At 31.4% G+C, this 26,360-nt stretch overlaps 5 protein-coding genes and 1 long non-coding RNA gene across 11 annotated transcripts in view; 2 read left to right on the plus strand and 4 right to left on the minus strand.

Annotated features, from left to right (window-relative positions):
- Positions 1-3,286: 3,286 nt before the first annotated feature.
- On the minus strand, positions 3,287-5,965 carry LOC145091839 (uncharacterized). Its single transcript, XR_013702321.1, has 4 exons — positions 5,729-5,965; positions 5,491-5,625; positions 3,970-5,397; positions 3,287-3,584 (listed from the first exon to the last, which is right to left on the minus strand). It is a non-coding gene; the product is annotated as an uncharacterized LOC145091839 (long non-coding RNA).
- A 1,631-nt stretch (positions 5,966-7,596) lies between these two features.
- Positions 7,597-16,953, plus strand: LOC145091893 (alpha-isocomene synthase-like). Its single transcript, XM_079029746.1, has 7 exons — positions 7,597-7,726; positions 7,977-8,256; positions 14,660-15,044; positions 15,180-15,398; positions 15,530-15,668; positions 16,046-16,294; positions 16,451-16,953. The coding sequence occupies exons 1-7, from the start codon at positions 7,640-7,642 to the stop codon at positions 16,742-16,744; spliced, it is 1,653 nt and encodes a 550-aa protein (XP_078885872.1). The 5' UTR covers positions 7,597-7,639; the 3' UTR covers positions 16,745-16,953.
- Positions 9,021-11,392, minus strand: LOC145092049 (syntaxin-81-like). 5 transcript variants are annotated; one of them, XR_013702460.1, is made up of 7 exons: positions 11,015-11,392; positions 10,241-10,547; positions 10,079-10,152; positions 9,797-9,849; positions 9,612-9,696; positions 9,408-9,471; positions 9,021-9,213 (listed from the first exon to the last, which is right to left on the minus strand). XR_013702460.1 is itself a non-coding variant. In XM_079030089.1 (7 exons), exons 3-6 carry the CDS (start codon positions 10,136-10,138, stop codon positions 9,412-9,414), a joined length of 258 nt encoding a protein of 85 aa, XP_078886215.1. In that variant the 5' UTR covers positions 10,139-10,152; positions 10,241-10,380; positions 11,015-11,392; the 3' UTR covers positions 9,021-9,213; positions 9,408-9,411. The 5 variants fall into 5 exon arrangements, 3 of the variants coding, with proteins under 3 accessions (XP_078886215.1, XP_078886091.1, XP_078886156.1); XM_079030089.1 differs by having other exon boundaries at positions 10,241-10,380; XM_079029965.1 differs by lacking the exon at positions 10,241-10,547.
- Positions 16,954-17,094: 141 nt separating the features above from the next.
- On the minus strand, positions 17,095-19,150 carry LOC145091970 (uncharacterized). Its single transcript, XM_079029854.1, has 3 exons — positions 18,984-19,150; positions 17,554-18,267; positions 17,095-17,428 (listed from the first exon to the last, which is right to left on the minus strand). The coding sequence occupies exons 2-3, from the start codon at positions 18,210-18,212 to the stop codon at positions 17,359-17,361; spliced, it is 729 nt and encodes a 242-aa protein (XP_078885980.1). The 5' UTR covers positions 18,213-18,267; positions 18,984-19,150; the 3' UTR covers positions 17,095-17,358.
- Positions 19,151-21,036: 1,886 nt separating this feature from the next.
- On the plus strand, positions 21,037-24,178 carry COG0212 (NagB/RpiA/CoA transferase-like superfamily protein). Of its 2 annotated transcripts, none has more exons than XM_079030256.1 (5): positions 21,037-21,517; positions 21,684-21,825; positions 22,191-22,417; positions 23,585-23,660; positions 23,770-24,178. In XM_079030256.1, the coding sequence occupies exons 1-5, from the start codon at positions 21,128-21,130 to the stop codon at positions 24,048-24,050; spliced, it is 1,116 nt and encodes a 371-aa protein (XP_078886382.1). In that variant the 5' UTR covers positions 21,037-21,127; the 3' UTR covers positions 24,051-24,178. The 2 variants fall into 2 exon arrangements, with proteins under 2 accessions (XP_078886382.1, XP_078886446.1); XM_079030320.1 differs by having other exon boundaries at positions 21,038-21,517; positions 21,735-21,825.
- LOC145092442 (protein LIKE COV 2) overlaps positions 24,131-26,360 on the minus strand; it is a 2,783-nt gene continuing 553 nt past the window's right edge. Inside the window, exons 2-6 of the mRNA XM_079030413.1 lie at positions 25,320-25,372; positions 24,944-25,221; positions 24,759-24,856; positions 24,492-24,618; positions 24,131-24,404 (exon numbers count right to left, since the gene is read on the minus strand). Of these exons, the coding sequence (XP_078886539.1) occupies positions 24,304-24,404; positions 24,492-24,618; positions 24,759-24,856; positions 24,944-25,221; positions 25,320-25,372 (657 nt within the window). The 3' untranslated portion in view covers positions 24,131-24,303. The remainder of the gene's footprint in view (positions 24,405-24,491; positions 24,619-24,758; positions 24,857-24,943; positions 25,222-25,319; positions 25,373-26,360) is intronic.

Consider the following 26,360-nt stretch of genomic DNA (forward strand, 5'->3'; position numbering starts at 1 on the left):
ATCTTTTTAGGAGGGAAAATTTTACATATTACTGAATCTGACTTCGTATGAGGGTGTTATGAATTTTCTAAGATTTGGCTTAGCAGTGCACAGCCTGAAACTCGAATTTTAGATCGAGCGGTTTTTGGCCTACGCGACCTAAATGAGAATTGAAGATCTCATTAATAGGAACTCAACAGTAAAAAGACAGACGGAAACAAAGTCTGTATGTAGAAGTTATGAATTTTACGCGGACATTTAACAATATAATCTTCTCCTACTGTTAAAATTAATATCAGTCGAGAATTAGCCGACGGAGTAAAAAGGAAAGTTATAGATTTTATTTTTACCTACGTGTGGATATAAATAACGTCAAAAATGGAGCTCGTATGCGAAAGTTATGGACGAAGCTTAGTCTTTACTTTTCGAGCGCGGCGAATTCGATACAGTTTTGTAAATCTTAGATAGAATGAGAATTAGCCAACGAGGTCTAAATGAAAGTTGTAGTACTCGTAAATACCAACGTGTGGATATAAATAACGTCCGAAACATATCTCGTATGCGAAAGATATAGACGAAGCTTAGTCGCTACTCTTCGTGCGCGATAAATACGATACAGTTTTTGTAAATTTGAGATAGAAGGAGAATTAGCCGACGGGGTCTAAATGAAAGTTGTAGTACTCGTAAATACCAATGCGTGGATATAAAGAACGTAGAAAACGAAGCTCGTACGCGAAAGATACGGACGAAGCTTAGAGGCTACTTTACTATAAAATTCCTATAAATAAGATATGAACTCTTCATAATTTCTTCACACCATAAACATTTCTTTCTTTCTCTAAATTTTCTGTAACCTCCCTAAACCCCTTGCAAGTCTAGGGAACCTCCCTGGCACGAGAAGAAAGCCCCGGAGCGCTCGACAGCTCCGAGAAGAAAAGCTTTCGGCTCGGAAACGCTGCTCCAACGAAGCTCGGTTTTTAATAAAAACTCGCTGTAAGTGATCTACGCCTATACTATATTTAATATAGCTTTTATTTAATTATAGTAACATTATTAGAACCTTAAAATAATTATTTGGGCTATTATTATGAGTTATATTGAGTGTTATTTAACGCTTATATAATAGTAATAATAGCTAGACTATTAATTAGTCGCGGTGTTACCTGCATTACTTCCTAACAAGGGTCACTAGAACTTGAAAAGTAGCATTGGATTTGTTCTAGTCTTGACAAGTATCGTCTGATTTCCTAACATGGCCACTTAACTTTTTTTGGTGCATTATTAATCCTTAAACTTGTCTTTTAGTTTAAAACATACCATTATGAACGGTAATAGAGGACTTTTTCGGTTTCCGACGTCTTTTTCGGCCAAGTATGATTTTTCCTGTCATCTTCTGTCATCTTCTCCAGACAAAATGAATTTTCCGGAGATATGAGTTCTTAACATATTTTTCAGATTTCTTGTTTCTCTCTTTCTTTTTTTATTCTCTGAAACAAACCCATAAATCAGGGTTTAGATACACAATCACATATCTAGAAATCGAACTGAAACCCTTGAGTATTTGAAACAATTTCATAACTCAAAAAAACCTTTGAACTTCAAATATGAAAATTGGTGTTTTTGAGCAGCTCTTAAAATGATTTTCCAAAACTCGTAAACCCTTGAACTCACAATTTTCAGGAACTTCATGATCGTGTTCTAAGGTTTATCATTGATGGTGTTTACGATTTTAGGAACATATGATTTTAGTGGGTTTACTATTTCAAGACCGTGTTCTAGAGTTTCTTAAAAACGAGTTCTTTAAGTTCTAAGATCTTGAGTTCCAAATCTCATGTTCATCAGATTACCAGAAAATTTTGAAGATTTTGTGTTCACCAGATGGCCGGAAAACAGAAGAAAGAAATAGGATGAAGAAAAAAGAAGATAACCGTCGGAAAGTCGAGTCTTGTTGAGAAATCTATTTTGGCAAAAGAAGACGAAAGAGATGTTGTAGAAGGAGATGTGATGGAGAAGATGACTTCCAGAGCCCTTACAAGTGTGTTCCAGATCTGATGTATTCCAGATCTGATGTGGTCGGAGAAGATGTGGTAGGGGAAGATGACTGAATATGTCGTCGGAGCTTGCATCCGCCGAAAATGTCGTCGAATGTGGAATTCAAACCCCCTAAAATAGGTTATACCTACTATTATCAGTCATATGTGTATCCTCTTTAATAAATGAAGGTTTTTTTTGCCATATGTCATCTTCTCCATCATTTTGACACGTGTCATTTTGTGAGAATTTTAAAAATTTTATTTTCCACTTGTCATTTTTTAGGGATTTCAATTTTCTTAAAATAAAATTGTAATGGGTTCTATAAGGAAATAAAATCATTCCTATTAATTTGGTAATAAATTCTCATAAATACTTCAAACGTTTTAGTTTCTTTTGTAAATTTTCAGAAGATTACATTATGTTATGTAAAGTATTACATTATAAAATACTAGGTTAAAACCCGTGTGATACACGGATTAACAAATTAAAATACCAAAACTAATACATAATAAGTGGTTTGCAATAAAAAAAAGCAACAATATTCAAATCTATTTGGATGGCATGCTATAGTTTGGTATTTTTTTAAAATACAATGTTACAACAGGAAAAAATAAAAGTGTGATGCTATAATAAATAAATCAACAAAAATACGTTGTCATTTCTTGTCAATTATATAATGTCTTAATGAAGAAAATAATAATAAGAAAAATTGTGATTCAATTTGAGTCTTAAAGAAGTCATGGCTAAATAACTTGAGGACCTAAAAAGATGCAACAAACTTTAGCAACCAACTCTTAAATGCATAGCACCAACCAACACTTTAACAATGAGACTGACTGGGAATTATGAAGCAATCACCACTACAGCCCCAATGACATTGAGCGTCAGAAGACATTTGTAGAGACACAAGTATAATGCTATAATTGGGTATATTTCACAATACATTGTTGTAATATACAATCAATTTTTTTACACTGTTATTTTTTTTTAATATAGATTAAAAAGGATTTAACGCAAAATGTACTATGCAGTGGAAACTACGGATAAGAAAAAAAAATATTGATAATTAAAAATCAAAAGATATATAAAATTTTATTAAATTAATAAGATATAAGTTTTTTTGTCTAAATTTTTAATTGTCTAAATCATTGAGTGCTCTATTTGAGTTTCACAACTATCAATACAATATTTCAACTTACTCCTAATGTGTCCGATTGTCCACAACTCCTAAATTTCTTAATGGCCTTATAAAACCTTAGCTAAATCACGAATATGCAAGAAGTCACAACTGGGCATGAACATTCAAATGTTCCCAATTTTTAAAATTCAAACGCATGATGTTTTCTTACTGTGGTCCTATAGTTATAGTTAACAGAAATACTTTAATAACACATGACAGTCAACCCTCCAATGTTAATACATGTACATTAAACATATATGATGAAAGGAGAAATAAGTACTTGCAGAATGAATTTCTCCAAACAGCAAAATACGTATATTTTTCACATGGACAGTGACTGTAAAAAAACCTGTTAACCTATGCCACATCATACAGGTAATTTATGTCTAACCTGCAACCAACCAGATATAAAAATTAAAATTAGTGATAAATATTGAGCAAACGGCACTACTATTAATTCATTACTACTCAGAAAGATAAATATTTTTTGTTTGTTTAGGTCTTTAGTACTAAGAAAACAAATTTCAAGGTACCAATTACAAAAGGAAAAAAACATTATGTTGTCAAGGGAATATAATATAGGAAATGTATTTGTAATTCTCGGATTTCATATCTATCAATATGGTGTCAAGGGAATGTGATTACCAATTACAAAAAGGTAAAAATCTCTGACGCCGTCTAAGTTTTGATAAAATATATAATTATTTAGTAATTAACATGACAAAATAAATAATAATAACAATAAAAAACTCCAACAAAATATCAACTTTTTATACCTGAATGGCTACCAAGTATCTTCTTATCCGTTGTTTTAGCCAAACATACTACATGTGGTATAATCTGTCAAAAATTCTCAATACATAATTTAAAAAAAAATAATAAGAAGTAAATGCTTATGCCTAAAATATCATTTTTTGGTTTAATGGATTTCTAACCTTTAACACCAAGATTCACCAGCCTATTTAAGTGACTATTTAACTTTACCTTGACCACCATCATGTTTAATTGTTTATCAATCTTTGACATTTCTAGTGAGAAAAAAAAATATTTATAATTCGAAATCTTAAAAACTAATAAATATTTTTGATTTTTTTTTATTAATTTACCCATTACAACTACATACATTTCTTAATTGATAATAGCGTGTAGTTTCATTTTTTTTGCCTTTCAAAGTACATTGCTATAATTGGTCAATTTGGTCATTTTGACATTTTTTTTTCTTTTTTGTCATGTGGACCTCTTAATTACTATAAAAAAGAACCTCTTACTAATATGAAACTCTCGGAAAAAATGGCATAATTTATCTTTTCTTATGTTAATTTGGCCGACTTAAACTGAAAAAAAAACAATATAATGATATGAAGCTTTTGAAACAGAAAATAGAATTTATAAATGTTATTTTATTTTTTCAAGTGTTCAGGTTAGTAACCTAGTTTCAAATAATGTATTACCATTTTTGACTTTGAAAAGATTTAAAAAGTCACATTTGTTATTGTTGTCTCTATTTCATGATACACACAACTTTGAGCAATTTGTGATTAACTTTACAAATGAGAATTTGCAGCAACATTTCAACCAGATAATTATTTTTAAAATAACTAACTATTAGCATGAGTTGTTTGAACAACGACATGCCTTTAAGATAGAGCAAAAAGAATAAAAAAAGAGGCTATCAATTGGAGTTACATTCAATTTGTTGATACCCAAGATGTTCTAGATCTCATCGAAAAGGTATAGTCACTTTCAACTACATTTATTTATATTTTTCATTATTTCAACCATAAAACTCTAAAGTTGTATCTATATTGCAGAAACCTGGTAGTATCATTGCTTATCTTGATGAAGCTTGGTATAACAATAAGATTAATTATAAGCTAGTGCAGATTTAAGATGTCTTTGTTATACACAATAGCAATAGACAAATAAACCACACAACAGCAACATAGAAATCATTATCAGACACACAACTTAAGAAAAATATTTACCTGATGGCAGATGATACTTGGATTACTTACTTTGAAAATACGAATGTTACCAGAATCAGGGAGACCGTGGTAACACCAGATGATATTTGGATGATTTTGACCCTTTCTCTCCTATCTGTAGAATTAAATTCAATTTTGGTCAAAAAAAGGCTATCGAGCTCAGAACAGTGCCAAGGCGGCCGAAAGTTCCCCATCCTCATGAATACACACTTTCGTTACCTTCTCGGATAAAATAAAATCAAATCCGTACATTAGATACAATTTAACAAAAGTAATGAATAGAGATACAAGTTGTAGATGAGGTTTCATTACCAGTGAAGTTGAAGAAGAAAGTGCACAATCAAAACTGATATACCGAGAACCCCAAATGTACGCACATCCAACACTCGAGCATATAATATTGAGAACGATATAGATTTCCATATGATGTTTCAGAAAATCAAAAACCTGCATTGAAAAGCAAAATTGGGAGAGCCAAAACCGGAAGAAGCCTAATCTAAACAAAAGTATAGAGATATATTTTTGGAATGAAGCGGATGATTTTTTATACCTAGGGTTACAAAAAGAGAATAAGGAGCTAGAATTAATGGATTGCCATGGAATTAAATCCGATCTTGCTAATCAATGAGTGCTGATTTTGGAATGGAGAAATGTTTAGGGATTTGACGTGTTTTAAAATTTCAATTACTAATTTGGTTTTCAAAAGTATTGGAGAAATTGGAGAAGAAACGGTTGAACAATACAAGATTTCCTAATTTCTTGTTGAATTTTTTTGGATACTATCGATTAGTCATAATATGTTTGACTTTAAGGGAAAGTATGGAATTTAAGTTTGACGTTTTGAAAGGGAAAATTAGTTTGGGATGTGCTTAGCAATTCACACGTGACAAAAATCTACTTATTTATTAGATTAGGGGATTTTATATTTATATATTGATGTTAAAATTTTATTTTTAATAAACTCGTATAATATACGGATCTCATACCTAATGTTTTAAAAAAAAAAACAAGTTTAAAGGTTAACAGTACAAAAAAAACGTTAAATACCCAAATATATACAACTTATATAATTATTTATCTTTTTAAGTTATTTCCTTTTTTTCTGTTAGGACCAAACTAAAATAAAATAAAGCCATGAATGGTAAGTGAAAAAACTAGATTTAATTTAGAATTTTCATAACTATAGGATTAAAATATAAGTTTCCCCATTTCTTATTTTGGGTTGTAAATTTAATTTAGCTTTAATTGTTTTGGGCCCAAGTTTATATTTGGCTAAACAATAACAATATATACATCTTTTTTAGTTATTTCTTTCTAAATAGTTATTGATCAGAAGAACTTTCCACGATTCATATTGTAAAAAAATAGTAATGCATTTAATTATCTTTTTACACTAAGTTTTGTATTTGTAATATGGGTAAATTGTACAAAAGTCCTTATGATTTCATAAAAAATTGATTTTGACATTGTATTATTTTTTATTTCAATTTAGTCACTAAATTTTTTAATTTTTTGCAATGTTGAACATTTGACCAGTCAATCCAGTTACTCTTAATATAAACAAAATACATTTCTTCGGAAATGTTCTGAGAACAAATTCTGCAACATTATTTTTTAAAATGAATACTCTGATTTTCAAATAAACATAAATAAAATTTTTAAAATGACCGTGAATTTAGGGATGTCACAGATAGCTTGTAGGTATTCCTCTAATTTTCCACAGGGGACGATGAATTTAGAGCTAATAATACTTATCAATTCCATCAAATAAAGGATGGATTTAGAGCTAATAATGGGAACAAAATAAACAATTCCTGTGAAAAATAACATTTGCAAACAAGGCTTTTCATAGTGTTTTCCTTGAAGATTAGTTGTAATTCCATTAAGAAGGAGGTAAATTTAGTGATTTAAGGGTGTGTGGGTTGTTAACAAAAATACTTTTATGGATGTATATTTTTGAGGGGAATGAGGGTAGATCTCTAAGAAAAAGTAGTTATTTCTTGTCCTGCAAAATGGCCGATAAAACCTTTATTTTATGTAACACCTAAAGTTTGAAAAAAAGAAAATTATGTTCTTTTATAAATTCTTTTTACATTTTTATACCATTAAGTATTTTTTTTACTTTTAATATGTAAAATGTTTTTGTTTCCTTATTGCACCATCTTTTTGCAATTTTATTTTAATTAATATAACTTGTTTTATCAAATTTCACATTTTAAATAACTTTTTTTAAAAAAAATAAGATTTTTTTTTCTTAAAAAAATGCTTATAGACTAACGTCATTGGTGACTAGTAAAAATCCCATTAGTCATCGGTACGAATAAAATAAAATAAAAAATATATAAAAATAAATTTACAATTCCATAAATATGAAATATATATATATATATAAAGTTCCAACTCATATGCAATCTCAATCGTCCTTCAAGAAGCAACATAATCAACAAATCCTCTATACAATATGTTAGTTGAACAAGGGAACATTATTCGTCCCACTGCAAATTTCCCGCTTTGCATTTGGGGAGACCAATTTCTTCTCTATGACGAGGTATGCAAGTTACTAAAAGTTATCATGAAAACAATGATATGTTTCGCTGCGTAAGCTTGATTAATCTGACATAATAAACTGATATTACGGATTATATATTTCTTGCACGACGTCACTAACTGCATGTACATATATACTTTGATGATTTGAGTATGTGTTTTTTACACAAGTGATGATTTGAGTATGATGTACGTAACTCATAATTATCGTTTCCATCTCTGATGTTGATGCACATATGTACAAAATGAAGCTTGAAGATCAAGTTGGGGTTGAGAAAGTTGTTCAAGACTTGAAAGAAGAAGTCAGGAAAGAATTATTAACAACATTGAATGTTCCAGCTGAACATGCAAATTTGTTAAAACTAATCGATGCTATCCAACGCCTTGGCATATCATATTACTTTGAGGAGGAGATCAATCAAGCATTGCAACATATTTATGTTGCATATGGTGATAATTGGAATTGCAATTGCAATTGCACCTCCCTTTGGTTTCGACTCATGCGACAACACGGCTTCTTTGTTTCTTCTGGTCAGTGCACATAAGTTTATGTATATATATATATATATATATATATATATATATATATATATATATATATATAGAGAGAGAGAGAGAGAGAGAGAGAGAGAGAGAGAAGTTCAATTGAGAAAATAAAAAAGATTGAGAATAGAAGAATCATTATTTTTGCCACAAAACGCTCTGGCATACCGGGCGATAAAGGATGAGTAATATTCATATATGAATATAAATATAAATGTATTCGTACATGAATACACCACCTCCACTACAAAAAAATTGCCAATTAGTGACGAAAATGAAATGACCACTAACAATAGAAAAAGTCGTCACTAAGTGATTTAGTGACCAAAATTTTGGTCGTCACTTTTCGTCACTTTTCGTCACTATAGGTCCGTCACTAAACTGATATAGTGACCAAAATATATAATGGTCACTAAATAGTGACTAAAATATAGTCGTCACTGTATCTGTGACCACTCATTCCGTCACTAAAAGTAGTCACTGATCAAAGGAAGTCGTCACTATTTTATCCATTAGTGACCGCAAAAAGTCGTCACCGTTTAATCCAACTAGTGACCATAAAAAGTCGTCACTCATCTAGTGACCAAAAAAGTCGTCACTGAGTTCAATTGTAATGATAGAGTAAACAAATCAATAAATGTAAGTTCCTATTATTTGCATCCTCAAACCTAAAACTATCTACAATGAGGTCAATATACATTTTGAGCTCTTAAAATTGCAAATAAAATAAAATAAATAAATAAATAACATACTTTGTAAGTTAAATGATGAGTCCATCGATTTAAGTATTAATTAGTTATACCAGTCAAGAAAAAAAATAGTAAAAGTAAAAACAATGAAAAGTAAGAGAAAAATTCTGCAATTGTTGTTCCTCTTGTTGCTCCTCTGTATGCCTTGAGTTAGCTCCTTATTACCTATCTCAACATTCTTTGTTGCTTCAATCGCCTATAATAATAAATAAATAAAACCACTCAATCAAATGCTACCAAATATAACATTCTACTTTATTCACCACATATTGCTATTAATTATAGGTAAATAAATGTATGTATGTTGCTATAATGGTAAATAAGTGAAAAAAAAAACAGAGCATATTGCCTATATTGGTACAAAGAGTAAAGTACATTGCTATTTCTCACCTGATCATACAAACACTCGATTTGTTGAGCCTATCACAATATCAAGAAGTCTTGATAACTCCACCTATAAGGGTAGTATGGTCATTTTGCAGAGTTTAACAATACGTACAAATATGGTGATAAAAAAGATTAAAAGTTCTCAAGTTAGGGACCAAATCCGTAATTTTGATAAGTAATAGGACTAAATATGTAGTTTGCAAATACCTGAAAAGCACAAGTTTCATCATTTAAAACTTGTTGAATTGTTGGCATAGCTTCTTGAAAGCGTATAGTTGTTAGTTGATCAAACCTGTAATTCAAAAAAAAAAAAAAAAAAAAAAAACATAAGTATAAAACAAAATCATCATAATTCCAAGTCATCCTTTTGCATTTGCTTCTTCATCACTTACGCTGGTTGTAGAATGCCAATATATTCTTTACATGGTTTTACAAAAGCACTAACCTGTAAAAAAGTTATGTATTGTAAAACTTGGAGTCAATTACATTTTTGGTCCTTAGGTTTAGCTGAATTTTTCAATATTGGTCCTAAGAAGTTCACTTTTGCAAAATTGGTCTTTATTTTGGTTCCCTAACGATTTTGGTTAATGTGAGTCTAAGTTAACTAACTAGCTGTTAACCTTTAAAAAATGACTATTGTGCCCTTGGATCATAGATAGTTTTTAGAGTCTTACTACATGTTCAATGATGTCTCTTTCCTCTTTTGTGGTAAGATAAGGATCTGCATAATCCATTCTATGCTTTTTAGCTGAAAAATAAAAGAAAATAATATTTTAATATTTAGGTGATTATACAAGAAATAATATTTTTGTATATGGTAGTAAAGATTTGCTTACTGTTTTTAATGTAGCTTTGGTTAAATGTGATCTTTCATGAGGTTTGTGCATGATGAAAGATGACATTAGAGCTGCCCTTTTGGCATGTTGATGGTAATTACGCATCAAATCAATAACTTCTAACACAACCGGATAATACTCTTTCAAAAAAAAAAAGCAAAAAAAACACAACCAGATAATCTTCAAACTCTTCATTTCCTTCGATATCACATAAAAGTTTAATCTTAACAATTACATCCAAATGGAAAGAGAACATGAGAGTGGAGATGAATGCTCCGAAAATTTCTAATTATGACCACTTTTGCTGCTGCAGGTCCTCACATGTTAAAATAGGCGACATAGAAAAAATGTCAAACCTTCATATCTTTCATGAGAAAACTGGAATATAATGATTAATAAATGACAAAAAAAAGACCAACATATAATCACTTTTATGTATATCGCCCTAGATTTCATCTGTAGGAATCTATTTTGCAACGCAATTTGCAATAGAAAACGTTTCATACAAACTACATTTACACCTAACCTAGATTTTTCTTCTTAAATCAACATGCTAAGCTTTACATTTGAATCATATTTGCATTTGGATAATTAGAATAAAAAAGAAGCAAAACTGAACTTCCAGATTAGGAACTATATCAACATTAAACCGCTACTAAATAACCAAAAACCAAATTTGGCATTTAAGTTGAAAAAAACTGTAAAAACCACAAACAATCGATAACTTAAGAGATAAAGTAGATGAATTGTGTTCCATACTTGAAGAATGTTTACCTGGATACATTAATAACAGGCAGTCAATCAATCTACCATGCAGTGAAGTAATCTGAGCTTAATCGTCAAAACATGCTTCTGAAATTTGGAAATTGGTTGTGGTTAGTTGTTACGGTAGTTAACACGGTGTCAGTGGTGTTCGTCATGGTGGCGCGGCTCTCGGTTGACGCTGTGAGAAATCGATCATGTACAGCTTTAGAGTCCAGATTAATTTTCAGAAATCGAACCACAAATCAAACAACGAGTCTGCTAGGGTTCGAACGAAATAAGAGAGGAACAAGAGGAGAGAAAACTGAAGAGTTTTTAGTATATGTTTCCAGCGAGAGAAAGAGGGATGAGAGGCTAGGGTTCGAGAATTCTTATGTGGTTTCCGGTGATCGATTGATAAAAAGGGGGTGGGTTTTTTTTAGTTATTAGGGTAAATTATAAAAATGGTCCCTGTGGTTATATATCTTTTTTGAATCAGGTCCTGTGTTTTTAATTTGAACTCTGATAGTCCTGAAACTTTATTTTTATAACGAAAATGGTCCCTAACTGATATAAAAAGACAAAATTACCCTTATTAGAACTTTATTTATTATTTTTATTTTTCAAGTACGCCTACCTCATACATGCTCTTAGATGCGTACCCTCACCGTTTCTCTCTTATGTCTACTAGAGACCATATTCGTGACAAAAATAAATTTTCAGGACTATACGTGTTCAAATCGAAAATTTGGTACTTGATTAAATATATATATATATATATATATATATATATATATATATATATATATATATATATATATATATATATATATATATATATATAACCACAAGGACCATTTTTGTAATTCACTCTAGTTATTAACTTAAACAATAACAATAAAAAAGAGAAAAATAGAGATTGCCTTCTAGACGAGATGATTTTCGATTACCCATGCTTGAGAAGGGTAGTATAGTAAATATGATGCTGGCTCTTTTGGTTTTCATTTTAAACTAGTAATTTTGACATTTTAAAATTTTTTAAAAAGTTTGAATTTATAGAATTAAAAGAATTTAATACATGACATGAATTATAAATTCAAATTATTTGTATAACAAAAAATACGTATTATATACCCTTTTTCTTATGTTTGTTTAAAAAAAGTTTGGGTAAAAAATATAAATTTATTTTATCATGTAAAAAAATTAAAAATCACTTATGTTCCTTTTTTATATTAGTGACCACTATTTTCTGGTAACTAATTTGTTTTCATGTGTGTTTGAAAAACCAATGACAATTAATGACCACTATTTTTGGTCATTAAATCTCCAATGTAGTGACAACTTTTTTTGGTCATTAAGCATCAAATCAGTCTAGTCACTAATACTTGTTATAAAATTAAATAACAATAATAATTGTTAGTGACCACTCAGTGACAACTATCTCCGGTTTGGTCACTAAATATGTACAGCTATCAAAATTCAGTGACCACTTACTATATGGTGACTAAAGAATACTGTTAGTGACCAGATTTTCAGTTGTCACTAAAACAATGGTCACTAAAAAGGAATTTTCTTGTAGTGCTCCCTCCGCCACCAACCACCACCACCGTCACCACTACCTCCACAACCAACCACCACCAACAATTGATATATCCGCCACCACCCACCGCCGTCATATTCATATATGTATAATCACTTCCGTTATACTTATTCATATATGAATATACGTGTTCATATATGAATACACTTATTCATGTATATATTCATATATAAATATGATCTATTCCGTCAGCCTCGTAGGCTGGAGCGATTAAACGGCAGATTCGAAATGAATTACCCATATTCATTCCCTTGTTCTCAACCTTTTCTTTCTCAATTGAACCATCTCATATATATATATATATATATATATATATATATATATATATATATATGTGTGTGTGTGTGTGTGTGTGTGTGTGTGTGTGGAAAAGTTCAATAGAGAACCATTATTGATTAAGAACCAAGAAATCAATCCAAAGTGTCAGAATTTAAAACGGATCAACGCCAAAATGAAGGGATGTAAACTTTTACAATTGACGCACATGCACCGGATTATAACAAAACGCACAGTATATTCGTTTTTTTTTTTTTTATAAAAATGCGGCTTAAAAAAATTTAAACGAAAAAAAAGAGGTGAATTTTTTGGTAACCATGTGGGTTTTATGGTATAATCTGTTGTATATGCATGTTCACGTTCACGATTGGTTTTTTGGTTCATTGTTAATAATAGTTCTCTATTGAACCTCATTATATATATATATATATATATATATATATATATATATATATATATATATATATATATATATATATATATATATATATATGGGGATAAAACATATACATTACAGTTCCACCTAAGCTTAGGTACTAAACCTCTAAATTGTGTCATTTTAACTTAGTAAATACACCCAGGTTGATGTTCACTTGGTAAATATATCATTTCCCATAACATTTTCCACCATTATCTTTTAACCATCATTGTTTTCTTTCCTTCATTGTCGTTAATTACTCCATCCCAGTGAACATTACTAGTTTTCACCATCACGAAGGTCGAAGATAATCAACAGTATTGTTTCCCTATCAAAAAATTTGCTTCAATCCTGAATCTACAGCTTCAAGTGTTAATCATGAATCCCCTAATCGCAATCTTTAGCTAATAAAACGACATAATTTCATGAGGTTTGTACCTAAGCTAAGGTGGAGCTGCAATGTATATTCACTTTTCGATATATATATATATATATATATATATATATATATATATATATATATATATATATATATATATATATATATGTGTGTGTGTGTGTGTGTGTGTGTGTGTGTTTAGAAATAAATGGAAATTTCAGTTCAGTTTTAAATTGTGAATCTACTCATATTCATAGTAAGTTAGATTCACATTGTTAATTCTTAAAAAACTAAATTATATACAGTTCAGATTGACAATGCGAATAAATCAATCCATTTGTTGATTTTACAAAATTAATTTACTAGTAATCACAATGTTAAAATATTATCAAACTACATGATAATATATTTTCATTCATATATAAAGTTCACTTAATTTGTGAATGATCAAATAGTTGAAATAGTAACTAAGATTCATATCGTGAATGTTAAAATTAAAATATTTTACAGTTTAGATTCACAGTGTGAATCTAAACCGATTGAGTTTTTTTTTTAATCAATGTTGATATATATATTAATAGAGGACAAAAGATTGAGATTTTTTGGTATAATTAGTTTTTTAGATAAAAATAAACTTAAATATTGAAAAACAAATAACAAAACAAAGTAAGTTTTTTTCAAAAAAAAAATGTTTTTATAATCAGCACGGATCTCTATGAAAAGATGACGAAAAATCGTAGACAACAGTATATTCGGTTTCTCTTATAAAAATCGTGGCTTAAAAAAATTTTAAACGAAAAATAGAGGTGATCGGTTTTTTAGTAAAGATGTAGGTTTTATGATATAATCTAGTGTATATGTGTCCCAAGTATAAGTGTATATCCATTTCGTTGGTCATTGATCATTATGATTTTCGACGTTCACGATTGGTTTCTTGACCGATCTATATTTTAATACAAAAGAAACTGTAATTAATGATGTTTTTAAGTATGTGAACTTGAACAGATATTTTCAATAAGTGTAATGACAAAGAGGGAGTTTACATGGATACCTTAACCAATGATGTTCAAGGCTTGATTGACTTGTACGAGGCAACCTATATGAGGATGCCAGGCGAAGTTACACTAGATGATGCTCTTATTTTCACAAAAGCTCGTCTTAATGACATAGCAAAAGATCTTCAACGGGCCAACAATATTGACACAATTAACCAAATACAACAAGCATTAAAACAACCTATACGAAAAAGGTTGCCAAGACTAGAAGCACTACGCTACATACCTTTCTACCAAGAACAAGCTTCTCATAACAAGTCCTTACTAAAACTTTCCAAGTTAGGGTTTGACTTGCTTCAGTTGCTACACAAGAAAGAGCTTAGTCAACTTTCCAAGTATGATACACCCTTAGCTAGCTCCTTGATCTTTCCTTCATTAAACATCTAGTTGGCCATGAAATATAATTTTTGGGCTCTTTAATTTCTTTTCTCTTGTTATTGTTTGATTATGTACACACTAATTAATCATAGGTGGTGGAAAGTTTACGATGTGGCAAAGAATGTACCTTACGCAAGAAATAGATTGGTTGAATGTTACTTTTGGGCACAAGGTGTATACTTTGAGCCTAAATATTCTCGATCCAGAATTTTCTTAGCAAAAGTTCTTGCTGTGATAACTATTTTGGATGATACATATGATGCTTATGGAACGTATGAGGAGCTACTTATACTTACGGACGCAATTCAAAGGTATATATATGCAGTATTAATCAACATTAATTAATATTCAGTAATTTGTTAACCTTGGAACCTATATATATATATATATATATATATATATATATATATATATATACTCATCATAAATTTTCTATGTATAGGTGGTCGATTACGTGCTTGGATGTGCTTCCAGACTACATGAAACTCATATACCCCATGGTTTTGGACGTTTTTACAGAGATGGAGCAAATCTTGGCAACTGAGGGTAAAGCATATCATATAGACTACGTGAAAGAGGCTGTAAGTTTCTACGCCATTCATTTATTTCATACTACTTAATTATATCTTTCTTTGTAAGAGTAGATTTAATAAATTCTTAGACTTACATTTGACAATCGGTTTTCACTACATGTATTTGGAAATTTTTATCACTGCAATTATATGTTTTAATAAATCATGTCGTCTTTTTGTTATATTTGAAAACTTTTAAATGTCATTTTATTTTGATCATCTTCAAGGATTCCCTGTTTCTACTTTTAATTTAGAAAATCAATCAAAATTGGTGTTTAAAAATGAGTATCGTGTATTTTCGAATATTTCATACTTATAATTTTTGCATTTCTCGAAAGATTGTTGATCAGGTTGCATTTGATTGTACATATTTTTTATTTACTCAGATGAAAGAATACATGAGAAGCTACATGAAAGAAGCCGAATGGAGAAATGAAGGGTATACTCCAACAACCGAAGAGCACATGTCGATCAGTTTGATTAGTTGTGCCTATAAATTCCTGCTAATAGCAAGTTTGGCTGGAATGGATGACATAATCACAGATGAATCATTCAAATGGGCTTCCACTTATCCTCCTCTTGTCAAAGCTTCTTGTAAACTTTGTAGGTTCCAGGATGATATTGTCTCCCACAAGGTACATCCTACATTCCTACTTGTGGTACAACCGATTAATTAACCTCCCTCTATTACAACGAGGAAGCTTAATTATATGTTTGTCAAACTTGGTTAGTTTACGTTAAGAACACTTGTAAAAGTTAAAAAATGTTAATGATGATGAACATGCATGTAGGAGGAGCAAGAAAGAGAGCATGTTGCCTCTGGAATTGAATGTTACGTGAAGGAGTTTGATGTGACTAAGGAACATGTCTATGATTTGTTCAAAGAAAAAGTTGAAGATGCATGGAAAGAAATGAATCGAGAGTCCCTCATGTGCAAAGATGTTCCAATGCCTATAATTATGCGCACAATTAATTTGGCACGTGTAATTGAGGTCTTGTACAAGTATTCAGATAATTTCACACATGTCGGGGAAGAAGTGCAAAACCATATCAAATCACTTATGCTCCACCCTATGAGTACATGAGTTCATCTTCTTCATGACATGTGTCTGATGTATGTGGAATTTGATCCATTATCATAAAGATCCAGTTGATCTTGTGGATGTTGAGCATGATCTCAACTTCTTAGATGTGTGGCGACTATGTGTTTAATATTATTATCAATATGGTTTTCTTTTGGTGTTTGTGTTTCAGATTTTGCATAATAAATAAAGTGTGATTAAGTTCAAAATTATACCATTATATATTTGTCCACCTTAAGTTAATTCTCATTGGATAATAATGAAAAATAAAAACATGGACTTGATGAAAGAGCAACAGCATGCAGCAACATAAAGTTCAAACACACGCAATATTTTCATCATACAAACAGCAATTGACGAAAGACGATTTACTCTCAAAATCTCGATTAACATCAAGCAGCGACAAAACTAGGGGAAAAAGGAACAAAAGGGTGTTAATTACAATGAAACAAATGAAAACAACACAAAAACTTGGAAAGAAAAAGAAAAACAAAACTGAAATCCAAAAGAAATGGAATATAGACAGAAAGATGTGATCACTAGTGGTGAATAAACATTGGTGGTTAAGAAAATATGAAGCAGTCTCTGGTTTTGGGGGAAAAACTCTGGCACTGAAACTACATTAATCTGCAAGAACAACTTCTTTCAATCCCATTTTCAAATTCATCATCTGACCCACTGTGTTCACTGCAAATATATGCCAAAAATTCACCCAAAGTGCTTGAGAAACAATAATGATCAAACAAACAATATATATTGACACCACAGTTATAAAGGAGGGGCAAATTTGTAAAAAGCCACATATGACATACCTGGGCTCAAATTCTCGGACCATAAAAAGATCACCCCCTGAAACATCTGTCCATTGAACTCTCCTTTCTTTTTGTTTATGCATATGATCCACACCATTTGTTTCATTTTGTTGTATTTGTACATGCTTCCCCTCACCTTCATTCTCACCCTCTTTATCAACAGCAACAGAGACTGAAATAGTTCTTGCAGGTCTCCTCAAGCTGCTTCTAAGCAAACATGTGTTTCTGACATTAATATCATCATCATCATCATCAACAACATCCAAATGAATGACTTTTTCTTTGACTTTTTCCAAATCAGGACTTTTAAGAGGATCCTGCGGGTCTTGGTGGTGGTGGTGGGTAGGGCCCACTTTTAAAGGGCACGGACTATCGAGTCCAGCGGCTGCGCGACCAAAGCAGAGATAGGAAGCGCAGCCGCGGATAATACGGTTCTTGTTGGAAGCCAGATGAAGGCCGGAATCGGAATGATGGAGGCCGGAATCGGATTGATGGAGGTGGGAATCGGATTCTTGGTCCACCAACTGGTACTGATTCCACGGTGTAACTCTCATGGGGGTTTCTTTGGTCTTTTTACCCAAGAGTAGAAGGGTTAGGCCCTTACTATACCCTAAAGCTGAAGATGAGAAAAACCCTCCTCCTCCCACTGATAATAACATCAGATTTTCTCATTTGGGAACATCATAAAGACTTTTTGTTTGTAATTCAAACCACCTGCAGTGTAACGAGTAATTTCAATTATTCAATCCATAAATGAAAGAAATTTATCAAATGTGAGGCCCATTATCATACCATTCTTATAGACTCAAGTAAACAGATATAATCAATCCCACAAAAATATTTCAAGAAAATTGAGAGGATCAATTGTTCTTTCTTTGTTTATCGGCGGCTAATAGGGAGGGATTCAGACGAAAATGAAATGAAACCAAATTGGAAGAGGGGTTTGAGATGATTGGATGATTAAATTCCACAAAAGTCAAAGTAAAAAATCTTGAGTCCGCCATTGTCGAGAAGCTATGATCAAGAAGCATTAGTTGATCTTCGAAAACTAGTTGAAACTACAGCTACGGTTTCACCAAGAAATTGAATGTCCCACGGAGCTTGTCCCCCAATGGCGCTGGAAAGGGTTCGATCCCAATCCTTGATAAAAAGAAAAAAAAAAAAAAAAGCCAACAAATCGTATCGCTGAAAAGTTGTAGGAATCGTAAAGATTGAATCCGAAACAGACGATGAAACTACGATCTAAAGCACAGAATCAGATTTGGTAGTACTAATTAACAAAAAACACAGCTCATAATCGCATTCATGGAACTAATACAAACTCAAGATTATAATTCAAGTGTGAAAAACCCTAATGGAATTCGAATTCTGTAGAGTTGCATGACAAAGTAGAAAATCCAGAGATTTATCGGAGGGAAAGTAGAACTCACGTATCTGAATGAATTAAAAGGGAGATTTCCGATAAGCTCGCGTATCTGCACCACCTTTCTGTAATTAATACTTCATCGTCTCCGATGGCCGGAAAATCTTTGGAACACAAAATAACAGCGGAGTGGTGGGGAGGTTTTTTTGTTGTTGTGTAAATGGTTAAATTAAGGTGTCCCATTCCTCTATGCATTAATACTTTGTTATTTTTTCTTTTTCTCTAAAAGATCTATAAAAATAATTTATTTACATACATTTTGTAAGTGAATCATGTCACGTTTAAATTTTTATTAATTTTTCTTTTTCAAAATTGACTTATCAATTAATTTTATTCTTTATTTATTTATTCTTTATTTATTCATTTATATGCATTATGTATGTCAACCGTCAATTGCTTGTTTTTGTTTTTTAAATAGGAACAAATATAAACACAAATTTAAATAAGGTGTTGTTTGATATTGTTTGATAGTACACAAATTTAAATCATCTAGTGTTATTTGATATTATTTGAGTAAGATTAATTGAATCAAAATCTAATTAAATTAGAACCAGTCAAATTATATATGACTAAATAGAGACTTCTAGTTATAATATAAAGGGAGAATTTCATATATGCCCTTCTTAAATCTCAAAATATCATATTTGTCCAGCTTAATTTCTCAATATCATATTTACCCTTCATAAACCTTCAAAATATCATATTTGCCTAAATCGTTTTTTATACTGTTTTTTAATATTTTATAATCATTTTTATACCTTAGAATTATTATAATAATTAAAAATTTTAACCATATTATTCTTACGTCTACTTCTAAATTGTTGGGATGTCGCCTCCTTGACAAACAAAAAGATTCATCTTCAACCCTCTCAATGGAATGTATATTTTGATTGTTTAGTTTTTGTTGTTGTTGATTATTATCATGTTGTAAATGGAAGATATTTTAGATATTATCATTGACATTTTGATGTTTAACAAGGACATATACGATATTTTGATATTTAAGAATGGCATATATGATATTTTAATGTTTAAAAATGATATATATGATATTTAGAAATTTTATAAAGGATAAATATGATATTTAGAAATTAAGTTGGGTAAATATGATATTTTGATATTTAAGAAGAGCATATATGAAATTCTCCCTAATATAAATTGTCTAATTTAGTTGAGTTAGGCCATCTTTTACTAGACTTGATAAAAAAATCATATCAAATAGTCTTAGCATTAAGTATTATAAATCAGCATTTTTTTAGATTTACAAAAAATAGTTACCATTTTGCGAACTAGAATATTGAAATTTGGAAAGAGGCAGAATTGGTGTGCCCTAAAATGATTTAATTAAAGGCTTCCATTTGGTTTCTATTACTTAAAAGACTGTTTTTAAAAATATATTGTTAATCATATTAAATACGTATATTACATCATTTAAATATATTATTAAATTTGGTACGTATAAAATGGTTTGATATCAGGTTCATTTTTCATTTTGTTTAAATATATATATATATATATATATATATATATATATATATATATATATATATATATATATATATATATATATATAAGATTAAGACGTTTAAATAGGGTACCAAGTCCTAAAAATTAGGGTTTCTCAACCCTGACCATACTCGCCGAGTCCATATGCCGACTCGTCGAGTCGGTCACTTACTTTTCCACACGGAGTCTGCTCCGACTCGTCGAGTTCTTCTTTGGACTCGACGAGTTGACTCTTTCAACTAAGGGCTTTTCTTTCCTTGAACTCGACTTAGGGCTTTTCTTTCTTGGACTCGACGAGTTGACTCTTTCGACAAGTTCTTCCTTAGACGTTTTATATTATGTTTGACCGAATATTTTTTTTTATGTTTTATATTATGTTTGACCGGAAAAAAAAATTGTTCAACCCATACTACTAATTCTTACGTCCGCCCTGATGTTGAAGAGGTAATGGTTGTGTGCACAATGGTTTAAAATAGAAAATTTGAAAGCTTTGAAATTTTTTCTCTTGTTATCTAAACAAACATGTTTTCTAGTTATTTATTATTATTTTTTTTAAAAAGAAATAAAAATTCCTTGCACATCGTTCTCTTGGTATCATGTACACATTAGCACCAACCTCCATGAATCCTTGAAATCTTATCCTCCATGGACGCCTGTGTATTCCGAATTCCATATCTGAGTCATCTCCCTTCCACCAAATCAAATTTTCTGTCCCCAAATCTCTTCCGAAGCTCCCGATACTGCAGTTACAATCCATTCAAACTGGACACTAGCAAGCGAAACGACATTTCTTTTGACGAGGCGGCGTACGAGGCCGAGAGACTTCGACTCGACGCTAAGGCAAGGGAATCCATGGCCACGGAGGCGGCTGAGACACTGGGAAATGGTAATGACGACGATGATCCAAAAGCTTGGAAATGGGTGATCCGAAAGAGGATTTGGGATTTGATGGAAGCCAAAAACATTGCCCAGTTCCCAAGACCTGTTCATCACCGGATACCTAATTTCGTCGGTGCTCCTACTGCTGCTAATAAAGTAAGAAGATTTTACACTGTTACTTGTTATCTGATCATGATTCCAGTTGTCCCTTTATTTATGGTAAAAATAATCAGATTTCGATGATATGATTGGAAATTTTATCCTTTTTTGCTCAATTCAGCCATTTTAGCCTTCATTAGGGTTGATTATAAGAGTTACACAGGGTAGAAAGTTATCTGATTGTATACGTTTGGGGTGGAATTGTGTATGCCAGTTGAGTAGGCTGGATGTGTTTCTAAAGGCTGACTGTGTGAAGGTGAATCCTGATACGCCTCAAAAGCAAGTCAGATTTTTAACACTCAATGGTCAGTTTTATTTGTCTGTTTACTTCTCCAAATTTGTTTTGTTGCTTCAACATCTATTGGTGATCATTCTTGTTATCAAATGAAACCTGCAACAATTGATACACTAGGAGTTTGCCCTAAGATCCACCTCAACTATCATGACATTGTGAAATAGGGTTAAACGCAAGAAACAGCAACTTACTTTCATTGATTTGTTTAACATACTACTTTCATTTCTTTCCTACTATGTTATGGGATGAAAGACACATGTTTTACAATTATGCATCTTTTTATTAGAAAATCTTGGTCTATGATTCATTATTATATATAGATATTGATCACCATCTATATAAAATTAAAAAGTAAAAATACTTGTGTTTGTGAAGGTGGAAAGAAGCTGCTTACTCCACAACCCCGTTTAAGGACTGGATTTTTCTCTGTACTTGAGTCAAATGCGTTAAATCCTAGTAGCATAAATGAGGCATGCACATCTGTTGGGGTTGCCAAATATGGAAAGCCCATTGGATTGGATGAGAAGATTAAGGTTGACCTTATTGTCATTGGTTCTGTTGCAGTTGATCCAAAAACCGGGGCTCGACTTGGCAAGGGTGAGGTATACAATTAAGAACTAACTCCCTCTATTAGGCATTTAGGTGTATTTTAATCTTTTGATTTATTGGACTTGATGGGAACATGACTTAATTAGGTAAGCAGAAAGAACGACTTAATAAAGAAAGTCAAAGAAATGAGGCTTTACTCGTCAAGTCTGTTATTTTCTCAAAAAGAAAAAAAGAACATTATTTATCGAGATAACAGTTAATGGGAAAAAAGAAATAGGGCCTTAGTTAATTAAATAGCCTCTATGTCCCATGAAAACTGCAAAAGTTTAGTTTTCAAGATCTTCCATGGGATTTGCAAAACCTTTTTTGGAATTTTTTATGTGACAATTATTATTTTTGCCCATTGTTATTGTTATAAATAAATTGTTGGTATCTTTGTAGGTCCAGAAAATTCCATTATTATGTCTCATTTAAGGGTATTTTAGTTACTTGTCAAAAACAATTTCCCTAAAGCATATGCAAAGTAAAACTTTATGATCTTCATGGAAATGAAGTATCTAAGATGCCCCATTAAAGATGACAAAATATAGTTTTTATTATATGGACCAAAATAGATGTTATATACAGATGGGCAAATTAGGTAATTTTGGATTCCAACTTTGCCATATTGAAAAAAGGGTTAAATGCAAAAAGTAGCAGCATGCTTTTACTTTTTCACCTCGCTACTTTTAATAATTTGCCCAGTCATAGAAATGTCATTTAAATATATAAAGCAAATTTCAATAATTAAAATTTGTTAGATTTTTTTAAAGTAAATATCCTAAGCAAGAAAATTATGAAAGGACAATGTTGTAATAGAAAGAACTGAAAGTATGAAGCTGCAATACATACACATATAGTGTAAGTACTTTTGTTGTTTCTTGCATTTCAAAGTAGAACCCCCTTACAAAACCAATAAGCAAGTGAAAATTCAAAGAAAGTTTTTATGCGACATATTGTGTAAATGGACTCACATTTCTGGAAACTCAGTGAGCATGATAAAATTTAATGTTCGGAGTGTATTTTATTTTAACTCGATGAGTTGGGCTTGGTTTCAGCTTTGGCTAGTAATAGGCTTGTTTATATGGGATTAAATTATATAAGGATTTAAAAAAAAAAATACTTGAGATTTCCTTGGATTTTGATTGATTAAAAGTTTACGGATAATACAAATAATGCAGGGATTTGCAGAACTTGAATATGGAATGCTTCGTTACATGGGAGCAATTGATGACTCAACTCCAATCGTGACATCTGGTAAAAAAAATTTAAATGTAATCTTTTGTCTTAACAGTAAATCGTCAAGACACACATTGTTTCCTTTTTACTTAATGGTCTGGTCTTAATGGGTTAAGTTGTGTTTCAGTGCATGACGAACAACTAGTGGATGATATTCCTGATGAGAAGCTGTTAATCCATGATGTCCCTGTTGACATCATATGCACTCCCACCCAAGTTATTTTTACCAACACATCCATCCCCAAACCTCAAGGTATTTACTGGGATAAACTTTCACCCCAGAAGCTTCGCCAGGTTAAAATCCTTAGAGAACTTAAAGCCATAATCGAAAAAGAAACTGGACAAAAACTTCCCACTGGCCCTTCGGAGAAACTTCCCCCTACTGCTCAAAGACGACAAAAGCGATAGTTTTTATTTATTTATTTAAAACGTATCTATTCATGCTTGTATATCACATATATTATGTTTGTTATTTTTTACAAAGAACAGATGGAAGCATCGAGGTGGCTACTAAAATTAAAAATATTATGTGACTACACACATGTGATGAATACAAGAATAGAACGAACCTCTCATTTGATTCAAACAAAAATATTAAAAAAAAATAATAATAATAATAGTAAGTGTTGAAAATATAGATGGATACAAACAAGCTCAGGTTCTACATCATTCTGTTTAGCGGGATCCTATTGTTTGCATGTGGGACCCTCTCTATAGGAGATATAGATTGTGGCATTGACATACCCACCGAAACAATAATCTCTGCAATGAAATGAAACAAGGGCAAATTTGTAAAACTCATATGAGAGGGAAAATGTTTGGCAAGGAAGGGGAGCAGAGCACACTAACCAATGCCTTCTCGGATAGACAAATTTGGTCTTATGATCTCTTCAGAGTTGACCAGAAATACGTCACCAATGTAGAGATGGTTTGTTGGGACATAAACACTACACAACTCTTCATCTCCATTTTCCCTCTGCAAAATGCAAATCATCATATATTCATATGGAAATCAGTTCAAAAGTCAATTGTGGTATTACCACATCCTTAATAGAATGTTGAGGTGAATTTTCAAAAGCAAAGGGAAAGTATTATGTTGTTTGTGTATTTAAGTACCTGAAGAACAACTGATGATGTAATGAAACCAAAAGCATATTCCCCAAGACGAGGATGACGAATGATGGCAACCTCCTTAAATGCAGTTGTGTTCTGGTCTGTCACCAAAACCACAAAGAGAAACAGTTTTTACTTTTAAAATATATTTAAATTCCAAACAAAATCTAATTCTACAACAAACTTACCTGGAGAAATAGCAGCACTAATCTGTTTGGAAGCAGAGTAAATGTGTTTTACAAAGGGCATCCGCTTTATAAACCACTCCCCAACCCAGAACACAGTAGCACCCATCCATGATGAAGCAAAGATACCCACAAAGAATATAAAGATCAATGATGTAAGGAACCCAAGACCAAATATTTCCACCCCAAGTCTTTCATAGATTGGACTGAAGAAACCATCAAAAAACTGTACAATCCACCATGTCACAAAGAACGTCACAGCCACAGGAAACAGGACAACACTGAAATCATACATATATATATACATTCCAAATTAAACAACAGAATTAATAAAATTAAATAAAAAAGGTATACATATTACATATTACATATTACATACCATCCGGTCATGAATTTCTTTGAAACCCAACTCTGAAGCACAGCATAACAAGCCTGCCAAATTTTTATGTCAATACCACCCTTCATATAATATGGATAATGGATTTTCACCTAAGCTTTGACTTGTATACATTTGCTATAACATTAACTAATTAATTAATAGACTTACACCAAACCATATCTTTAATCAGTCCCATGCAAATCCCACTATCAAAAAACTGTGTATTGGTGATTTCATTGTTAGGATAAATCATTATGTGATCAGATCACAACTTTTTTGGATTTGTAAGCATTGATATGGATCTTTGGGATTTATATCGTATGAATAGTGATTCTTTACATTGTTTATAAAACGTGTAATTATTGTAAGTGTAAGTTGTTGATTCTAACACGGTCTTCCCCAATCCAGGGTGGTGTGTAGGACTAGGCAAATCCACACTAATTAAATATAAAAACACCAAAATGTCACAACCTTCCTTGATTCTAGACTTATTCCTACAACAGATTATTACTGGATTAGGGTTCAACACTCACCGATTTATAAACTATAACTATAATCCTCGGTGATTTAAAGATTGCAGGTAAAAGCACATGCAATACTTAATACCAATAATGGCTACAAAAACATTATTGATTTTGAGATCAGAACAACTCAATTTCAAGCTAGCAATCCATGGAACAACATTTCATACAATCAGTTCTTTTTTTTGAGGGAGGTTGAAAATAACTTTTTCTGATTTGCCAAAATCATACATCTCTATAGCTGACCCTCTGGATTTACAAAATGAGGAATAAATTATGTTAATTATGAGTTAATGCGTTGTCAATTTAGTTTTATGTTGCGAATTTCAAAATACTACCAATGGTAAATATCAAAACATGGTTTCTCCTAATCTTTATTCTTCTTTCAGGTTGGCATTGACTTCCCAATTGGAATTCGTAGCACACATTTCTGGTCGACTCCTACTTAGGGAATGTAAAAAGAAATTACATCAATAGAGATGATTACTTTAAGGATTTATTCTTCGTCATCTACTAGGTT

This window comes from Lactuca serriola, chromosome 1 (assembly GCF_051521515.1).
Source record: "Lactuca serriola cultivar US96UC23 chromosome 1, Lser_US96UC23_V15, whole genome shotgun sequence".
Lineage (NCBI taxonomy): Eukaryota > Viridiplantae > Streptophyta > Magnoliopsida > Asterales > Asteraceae > Lactuca > Lactuca serriola.

Excerpts from the sequence above, each read along its gene's own strand:
- LOC145091893 (XM_079029746.1), top strand. The coding sequence starts at position 7,640 with ATGTTAGTTGAACAAGGGAACATTATTCGTCCCACTGCAAATTTCCCG. Across the intron at positions 15,045-15,179 it reads GAGCTTAGTCAACTTTCCAA|GTGGTGGAAAGTTTACGATG; the intron begins GTATGATACACC and ends AATTAATCATAG. Across the intron at positions 15,399-15,529 it reads CTTACGGACGCAATTCAAAG|GTGGTCGATTACGTGCTTGG; the intron begins GTATATATATGC and ends TTCTATGTATAG.
- LOC145092049 (XM_079029965.1), bottom strand. Across the intron at positions 9,850-10,078 it reads GAGACATCATTGAACATGTA|GTTAGTGCTTTTGTAAAACC; the intron begins GTAAGACTCTAA and ends ACTTTTTTACAG. Across the intron at positions 9,472-9,611 it reads ATGAAACTTGTGCTTTTCAG|GTGGAGTTATCAAGACTTCT; the intron begins GTATTTGCAAAC and ends CTACCCTTATAG.
- LOC145091970 (XM_079029854.1), bottom strand. The coding sequence starts at position 18,212 with ATGTTATTATCAGTGGGAGGAGGAGGGTTTTTCTCATCTTCAGCTTTA. Across the intron at positions 17,429-17,553 it reads GTCCGAGAATTTGAGCCCAG|TGAACACAGTGGGTCAGATG; the intron begins GTATGTCATATG and ends ATATATTTGCAG.
- COG0212 (XM_079030256.1), top strand. The coding sequence starts at position 21,128 with ATGGACGCCTGTGTATTCCGAATTCCATATCTGAGTCATCTCCCTTCC. Across the intron at positions 21,826-22,190 it reads CAGATTTTTAACACTCAATG|GTGGAAAGAAGCTGCTTACT; the intron begins GTCAGTTTTATT and ends GTGTTTGTGAAG. Across the intron at positions 23,661-23,769 it reads AACTCCAATCGTGACATCTG|TGCATGACGAACAACTAGTG; the intron begins GTAAAAAAAATT and ends GTTGTGTTTCAG.